This window comes from Alexandromys fortis, unplaced genomic scaffold, assembly GCF_014885135.2.
Source record: "Alexandromys fortis isolate MF-2015 unplaced genomic scaffold, M_Fortis_MF-2015_v1.1 scaffold_257, whole genome shotgun sequence".
NCBI classification, from domain to species: Eukaryota; Metazoa; Chordata; class Mammalia; order Rodentia; family Cricetidae; genus Alexandromys; species Alexandromys fortis.
This window is the reverse complement of record NW_026068134.1, coordinates 851643-860120: the sequence shown is the minus strand read 5'-3', so window position 1 is coordinate 860120 and position 8478 is coordinate 851643. Positions and strand designations below refer to the sequence as shown.

At 49.6% G+C, this 8478-nt stretch overlaps 1 protein-coding gene across 1 annotated transcript; it reads right to left on the bottom strand.

The window, feature by feature from the left end:
- Positions 1-869: 869 nt before the first annotated feature.
- Cd8a (CD8 subunit alpha) lies at positions 870-8059 on the bottom strand. The gene is made up of 6 exons (XM_050126444.1): positions 7614-8059; positions 7156-7524; positions 6550-6654; positions 6270-6380; positions 5449-5479; positions 870-2078 (listed from the first exon to the last, which is right to left on the bottom strand). Exons 1-6 carry the CDS (start codon positions 7657-7659, stop codon positions 2027-2029), a joined length of 714 nt encoding a protein of 237 aa, XP_049982401.1. The 5' UTR covers positions 7660-8059; the 3' UTR covers positions 870-2026.
- Positions 8060-8478: the final 419 nt, after the last annotated feature.

Genomic DNA, 8478 nt, shown 5'->3' with positions numbered 1-8478 from the left:
AGCGGCGGGGGGGGGGGGGGGGGGGGGGGGTACCAAATAGGTTGGTTGGTTTGGGGCTAACCTGAACAACATGGTTCAGTGGTAGAACATGTAGTCACTCTGTGAGACTCTAGGTTCAACCCCTACCAGGGGGCCTGGTAGTAGAAGACAGGTTTGTGTAGTGGCTGGTGCCTGTCTGTTTTGAGCCACTTCTGGGCATGGGGGTGTTTTTATTCTGTGACGAACACTCGGGACTTGTATGCCCCCCCCCCAACCCCAGTATGTATATTTTATCTCAGAACACTCGGGACTTGTATGCCCCCCCAACCCCAGTATGTATATTTTATCTCAGCAAAAAAGTGAAGATTTTTGCCTGATGGTAGGAGAATTGTCATCTCATCTGTCACCAAGAGAAAATAAAAAGGCAACAGAGAAGTTGATTGATCCATTTTGACTGATGTGATAATGGTACAGAGTGAAGGAGGGCACTGACCTGATAATTTTGCTTTCAGGTATATACCCTAAAGGCATGCCCGGGCTGAGGGGTGTAGCTCAGTTGGTAGGATGTGTGTGTGGCACATAGCCTCAGCAGCACATAAACGGCTTGGCGGCACACACCTAGAATCCCAGCACCGGGGACGTGATGACAAATTCGAGATCATCTTCAACTATGTAGGGACTTCGAATCTAGCGTGTACATGACACCCTTGACACCCTTTCTTGAACAGCAATAACAGTAAACACACTGCAAAGATGTGTGCAAAGTTTAGTAGTGTAAAAATAGGAGGAAGTTTGAAGCAATAAGTTAAATAGTAAATGGAGCACAACCAAAATATGAGATACCATTTAACCATTAAATGATATAAATGTTTATTTACTAAAGCCACTTACAAAATATGTTATAATCCCTTTGTAAAGCCCAAGGTGTCTTTCTTACATATATATATATATATATATATGCATGGGAAAGAATCAGATCACGGGTAACTCTTAGTTCCTTCAGGTTTTTTTTTTATTCCATTGCCTCTGTTGCTTCTATGATACCGTGAGAGGAAATTCACACTGGGAGAGCAGTCTTGACAGCCAGACTCTTCCTGCAAGCCTACCCTGCCTCATCTGCACATCTGCCGCCCAGGGCTGCTAAGGATGCTCTCCAAGGATTCTGTGTTTATAAAGTATAAACATACTTGTGACCCCACTAGCACATCCCAGTCCAGATGTTTAGAAATGTCGACAGCTGCTCAGATACTCCACTCGTATCTGTCAAACCTCACCCTCTGCAGGGCAGGGGCAGAAAGAATCTTAGTTCCCCAGGATTTCACAGCAGTGGTCTTTAGCAACAGAGGGAGCTGTTGTCTAGGACTGACTCTACCCCTAGACTTGTAGGAGTTAGGACTGCCTGTCTCACTGTCCCTTGCCAGGGGCTCTGATGTTCAGGGGCATAAAGGCAGTTCTCCTGTCTTTGCTGTGTGACATCTGTGCTCACGGCCAGCACTGAGCAGATCACAGGAGACACTGCTCACTCCCCTGTGGTTTGAGGCAGAACCACTCCACTACACAGCCTGCACACGACACAGGCATAGCCCAGCAAGAAGAGCTCAAGGTACGGAGGCAAGTTCCCTGAGCCAGCCGGTAAAGGTTCCTCCAGCTTGGGTTCTCTCCTGACCTACAGACCTGGCTGACCGCATCTCTGACCTTTAGCCTCTTCTGTGTGATGGGCAGACAAGGAATGTAGATGAGCAAGTAAGTGGGTGCTGATTGTCCCCTAACCCTGAGAATTCGGCTAGCTCTGGTGTCACTGCTCTTTACCCCATTCTGTGCATGCAGCAACAGAGCTGCCACCCGTGTGGTCCTGTAGACATTGTGTGGTCCTGTTTTGTGCCAAAATGAATGCATAAAAAAAAGGAATGGCTCCCACCCCACCCCCACTAAAATAATCCAGAGAACAATACATAGGAATGTAGGAAATGCTGAAGAAAGAGGGCTTGATCTCGTGGATGAAGAGGGCTCTGAAATCATGTAATGGTTGTGGCTTCCTGGTGCCATCTTACACGAATTTTTCTGAAGGGCTGGGCTTGCCTGCTTGTCTGACCAGAGGCCTGAAAGAGAGGCAGGAGATTGACCATCATTGTAGCAAGAATCTCTTTAATGAGCCTGGCTGGGGTGGCACACTCCTTTAATCCCAGCACTTCAGAGGCAGAGGCAGGTGGATCTCTGAGTTTGAAGCCAACCTGGTCTACAGAGCAAGTTCCAGGACAGCTAGGGCTACACAGAGAAACCCTGTCTCAAACAAACAAAAGAAGAACCTCTTTAATGTAGTAACAGCACACACTGCCCTCAGTGTTTAATGGCTCTGAGAACTTGTCCCTAGGGTGCCAGCAGGAATGGGTGAATGACCTCAGCTACCCTTTCCTTTAGCCCTCGTGACACCCGTGTAGGGGTATGCATTGCTCAGGAGAGGTTAGAGAACCTGCCTCAGGTCACACAGCTATCTGCTGAAGCAGGATCTGAGCTCAGTTAGGCTTCCTAAAGCCTTCTGGAGTCCCAGGAAGGAGAGATATTGAGGCTAATTGTTTTAAGTCACCAGGTGACCTGATTCTTATCCCTACAGGCCAGACTTGAGGCTCCAGAAGGGTGAAGGCACCACCCCTCAGTGGAGCAGAGAAGCTCAAAGTCCCTGAACTTGATGTCACACTGAAAGTGGGTGCTTGTTCAGTGCAAGCTGAGAGACCCGAGTGGCTCCTCCCAACCCTGTCTGCCTTTCAGTTGCTACTCAGATGTGTGAATTCCTAGGGGGCTAATTTGTAGAGCGCCAGGTTTTAGGGCAAGAGCAGGCTTTTCTGTTTCACATTTCAAAATGAGAGTATTCAGAAAAGGGAAACAAATGTAAGTGACCTCTTGCAGAAGCAACCAAGTACACTAGGATCGCGTAAATAAGGAAAACCCTTCACAGGCGTTCGTCTGTGTGCGGTCGGCATACGACCTGCAACACAGTCACACTGGATACTACCACATCGCCTTTGCTTAAAGTGATGGCTAAGCTGCTGAACACAGATCCCAACAGGGAGATACAAAGACTGCAAAATGCAAACCTGGATATGAAAATGTAAATACACTATTTTTGTTGGTTTTTCTTTTTTTTTTTTTTTTTTTTTTTTTTTTTTTTTTTTTTTTTTTTTTTTTTTTTTTTTTTTTTTTTTTTTTTTTTTTTTTTTTTTTTTTTTTTTTTTTTTTTTTTGAGACAGGGTTTCTCTGTAGCTTTGGAGCCTGTTCTGGAACTAGCTCTTGTAGACCAGGCTGGTTTTGAACTCATAGAGATCTGCCTGCCTCTGCCTCCTGAGTACTGGGATTAAAGGTGTGTGCCACCACCGCCCAGCGAAAATGTAAATACTTTCCTCTGCTGAAAGGGAGTGTGCACAGTGGGTGAAAGGGAGTGCTCACAGTGGGTTGGCCTTTGCACTCAGCCTCAGTCAGTTCGCTGACTGGGGAAGGCAAACAGTTTTAGATGCAAGTTGCAAGCCTAATGTTAGCAATGTGGCCTGAGACAAATCCTAAATGTCCTAAACCTCAGTTTCCTTCTCTATAGAATGGAGGACTAACTGGCCTTGCCCTGTCGTCAGATTGATGAATATCTCAAATGTCACCATAGAACCTTCATCCAACAACTTATGGAAACGGGCAGAGACCCGCATTGGAGCACTGGGCTGGGCTCCCAAAGTCCAGTTGAAGAGAGGGAGGAGTGAGAATATGAGCAAAGAGGTCAAGACCATGATGGGGACACCCACTGAAACAGTCTACCTGAGCAAATGGGAGCTCACCAACTCCAGCCAGACAGGGAAGGAACCAGTATAAGACCAAGCTAGACCCTCTGAATGTGGATGACAGTTGTATGGTTGGGGCAGACTGAAGGGCCACTGGCAGTGGCACCAGGATTTATCCCTACTGCTTGTTTTGGGATCCTATTCTCTTTGGATGGATACCTTGCTCAGCCTAGATATAGTAGGGAGGGCCTTGGACCTTCCCCCAAAGCAAAGTGCCTTTCCCTCTCTGAGGAGTGGATGGGGGGGGGGGTCGAGGGGATGTGTAGGGAATGGGAGGAGAGGAGGGAGTAGGAACTTGGGTTGGTATGTAAAATGAAAAAAAGTAATTTGTTTTCTTTTAAAAAAATAAAATAAAATAAATGGAGGGCAAAATAACTAAAGATTTTTGTAAAACCTGAAATGAAAAGAAAAACAAAACATACAGTTGTCCTTGCTATCCAGGGAGGAATTTGATATGATCCCTGCTTGGGGTATCCACCTTGGAAAGCCAAATCTTTGCATATAAAAATGGCATATAGCCTATACACATTCCCCTGCTACACAGATCATCTCTAGATGGGCTGTAACACCTAAAACCATAAAATAGTTTATAGTTTCAGGAAGAATGACCAAAATGGTACTCATGATGGGCATGCCTTCTGATAATGTGGGACCCATGGACGTGGGGCAAGCAAGGCTGACCGCATGAAGCCGGCAACCGGCATACTGCAGGCTTGTTTTAGGAGGTCTGGTTTTGATAATCTCACTGCGATCCCATCTCTGCCCCTTCAGATGGGTTTCCTTATCTTGCAGCTGTGGTTTGAAAGTTGGGGGTGATGATATCTACAAGACAAGGCTGCGGCGGCTGTGTAGCTTCAGACAGATTCTAAGTGGAACCCCTTTGCCCCAGTGCCAAGCTGGGGACATCTGCTAGATGATGCCACCCCTGGGGTGCAAGAGCAGTTAGATGCCACCTCTAGGAGGCAGGGGCTGTTACATACCACTCCTGGGGGGGGGGCAAGAACTGTCCTAACATAAGATCAGATAGAGTGGAAACTGGGACCTTTCTTAAATGTCACTCTGATTATTTCAGAACAGTTGGGTGGGGCAGATATTTAAGCCACCAGAGAGCTAACTGCCTTTGCTTCTGGTCCTTTTATCCCCTAGGTCCTCAGGAACTGAAGGCCCTGTGCTCTCATGGGGAAATTAGGAACTAGGGGCGTTATTTATTACATTTTAGTAATAAAACTTGACTTTCTCTTTAAAAACATTGACCAATCAAGAGGGGAAGTAGAGGGGTATCTTAATATACCTCCAAAACACCCATATGGAATCTTCTAGAACAAGAGAAAGACCACATGTACTCTGGGAGCTATTTTTTTTTTTTTTTGATGGTGGTAAAGGATGTGAGCTCACTGAACAGGGCTTCTGGAAAGCCACACCACTCTTCCATGAAGCCTGAAACCCTTTGTGGTCCTGCCTTTTCTCACATGAATTCTAATACCTTACCAGCCTTCTGCTTCTCCTTTTTCTGGGACTGGTTGAGTCCTGGTCCCCTGCCACCAGGACTTCACTGCCATGACCTCTTTCTGGGAAATATTCCCGAACCACCTGCCACTGGGCAGCCAGGACCACAGGGTGAGCAAGCCCAAGTTCAGAGACTACTCACCTGGGACATTTGCACACGCGCCTTCGGTTCCCTGGACGGGGAAGAAAAGGAGGAGGGAGGGTGAATGCCTCTTGCAGTCTCCAGGTACGTTTCAATAGCGTTCTTTACTCCAGTCTTTTGAGGGTTGTAACTTTTTACAGTCCGAGTGAACTCTACTTTGCCGACCCTGCCCTCAAGCTTTAGTTAAAAATGAAAATATTTTAAACTTGGCTTGGCTGACTATGCCTGTAGTTCCAACACTCCCAAATGGAAGGAGGCAGAAGGATCAGACCAGAAGTTTGGGGCTAGCCTAGACTGCATAACTAGTTTTAGGCTAGCCTAGACAACATGAAACCCTGTCTCCAGTCGGGGGGGGGGGCGACAGAGGGGAGGACAGGACACGACAACACTCTGTAGTGCAGATGTGCGCTCGTGAGTCTGGGAATTTGTAGACCTGCTTGGCACAGTCACCTGACAGGACTTAGAGGAGTGAGTGGTTTGTGGGGCAGGATCAAGGGCAAATCGCAAGTCAGCCATGGTTTCGATCCAGCTTTCTTGGGGCCAGGTCTCAGGGGCACATCGGCCCCCCCTTCCCTGGTGGGTTTACTCTATCCTGGCTGTACTAACTGTTGGTTTAGTTGCTTCTGGAGGTCCTGAAGTAAGTTTTATGTTTCGAAAAACTCCCAGAGGACACAAGGAGCGGGGATGGGAGTGAGGCTGCCTTCAGGATAGCTGCACGGGTCCTACAGGGCAGCAGCTGCCATCCCCAAAACCTGAACTTTATCTCCCACAAGCGCATGAGTGGGCCAGATTCCTCCCCGCGGGGACTCCCCAGGACTTACTGTGGCAGCAGATGAGAGTGATGACCAGGGACAGCAGAAGCACCCCGCAGATTCCGGCTAAGGGTGCCCAGATGAAGATATTACAGTCGAGGTCCAATCCCCTCTTCTCCACTGTCAAGATCCCAGTGAATGGCATTTAAAAACCCTCTGGAATAGTCCCCCGCCCCCACCCCCAGCACCTTTCCCCGACCAGGTGTTCCTCCAGGATCAGGGCTTTCCTTGGCAAGTAGCCTCCCAGGTTGTCTGCCCACTCCAGTGGCGGACCATGAGCGCTCCTAACCTGAGGCGCCGGACCCGGGCCGGCAATTTTCTGGTCGTGGGGACCGGGATGTACCGACAGTGGGCACTGGTGTGCTTGGTCGCGGCACTGGCGTGGTGGGTTTCCCTGCAGGAGCAATAGGATGCCTGCGGGTCAGGCAGGTGTGGTGGATGCGTCACAGCCCCAACCTCCTCCCGCTTAGCTTTTACCCAAGAAAGTGCCTCCTCCTGGCATTTTTAGAGAGGAAGAAGGGACCCCTGGACAAGTGCTGGGGGCCACTCTGCGGCTTGCACACGTGGAGTCAAGTGTGACTTTGGACCTAGTGCTCCTGGACCAGGTCCTGCAGCTCAGCAGCTGTGGCCCTCCACCAATGCAGAGCTTGAGTCAATACCCGGCTCTACACCCTGAGACAACGCGGACAGGGCAATACACACATTCCAACCCCATCCCAGATCCGGGGCACCTCCAATCCCACCTGGCACCTCAGCCTCAGATTTCTGGTCTGTTTAATGGGGATGGTGTCAAACTAGCCCCCAAAGAGCCCCAGGAGATTTAAGAGGACATCTGAGTGTGAAAATGTCCAGATGTGACCCCTAACACCCAGGGGAAGGGACCCCGTGAGCAGACCTGGCAGGAAGACCGGCAGGAGAGGACTGAAGTACACCACCGAGTTGCCTGTCACAGAGCAGAAATAGTAGCCCTCGTTTTCCTCGCCGAACTTCTTCAGGGTAAGGGTGTACTCTTTGTCATTTCTCTCGCCAGAGAACTGGTTTGCATCCAGTTTGTCATTCACTTTGATCCGGGCCGTAGTAGAGTGATAGAGGAGGAAGGTGGGTTTAACTCCGGAGCCGCCCTTCTGGAAGAGCCAAGTGCATCCTTGCGAAGTGGACAACAGCACCTTGCACTTCAGCTTCAACTCCTTGCCAAGTTCGGGGGTCGTCTTCGCCGCATTCAATATTTGTAACTGTTCTGAACCTTGGAGCTCAGCGACAAGGTCTGCGAGTGCCAGGTAAGGAGACTGAGCCTGGAGTCCCCACACCCTCGACGTACTTCAGCCCCTGCCCTCCCCCGGATCATCAACTCACCAAGCAGCAGGGTCAGCGACAGAAAGCAGGTCACCAGCGAGGCCATGGTGTGCTCCCACCAGCAGCTTAGGTCAAGCTTGGGCGCTAGGGGAGGGGCCCAGGAACAGGGGGCGTGGTGGGTAAGGAAACTGGTCTCTTAGCTAGCTGGCTGCCGACTGAGCTGATTTCGCCTTTGAGGATATGACGTCATCTGAAGCCCCCACTGAAAAGACTGTTCCCCTCCTTTTCGCGGTTATCACCTTCCAGGGGCGAGGGAGCTCAGAGAATTGAGCCTTGCAGAGTAGCTGGGGGCAGCTGAGAACAGAGGCTGGGGAGGAGAGCAAGCTTGAAAAGAGGAAGGAGCAAGACCAAATCTTAAACTAATAAAATAGAAAGACAGGAAAGAAAGGACGGAGCGCCAACTCTTTTTTCTTTTAGACAGGGTCTTGGATAGCCTAAGCTGGCCTCAAGTCCCTTTGTGGCAAAGGCTGGCCTTGATCTCTAGCTCCTCCTGCTCTCCCACTTCCTTTGCTCTCAACAGAGCCCCTTAGGCTGCTTTGTGCTTTCCCCTCCCCCTACAGTGAGGACCGGGAGATTGAGATGGAAGGAGAAAAGATCAGACTCACAATGATCCCAGCAGACCAGATATTAACCAGAAGGCCTTGTGCCTTCCACCAAGGAGAATTCCAAGGGGGGCACTCGGCTCCTGACAAAATCCTTCCCTGGCCTCCGACCCAGGGTGGAAACTCAGCAAAGTTTCCTCCCTTCTTAGAGCCATGGCAACAGCCTCCACACCAAACTCCCTCTAACTGGATGATCCAACCACATACTGTGACCATCATTCTTGTCCAGGAAACCTGGCAATGTCTCCCCACGACCTGCAGAG

Excerpts from the sequence above, each read along its gene's own strand:
- Cd8a (XM_050126444.1), bottom strand. The coding sequence starts at position 7,659 with ATGGCCTCGCTGGTGACCTGCTTTCTGTCGCTGACCCTGCTGCTTG. Across the intron at positions 6,655-7,155 it reads CCTGCCGGTCTTCCTGCCAG|GGAAACCCACCACGCCAGTG; the intron begins GTCTGCTCACGG and ends TTGCTCCTGCAG. Across the intron at positions 2,079-5,448 it reads CGCGTGTGCAAATGTCCCAG|GCCTCTGGTCAGACAAGCAG; the intron begins GTGAGTAGTCTC and ends CCTCTCTTTCAG.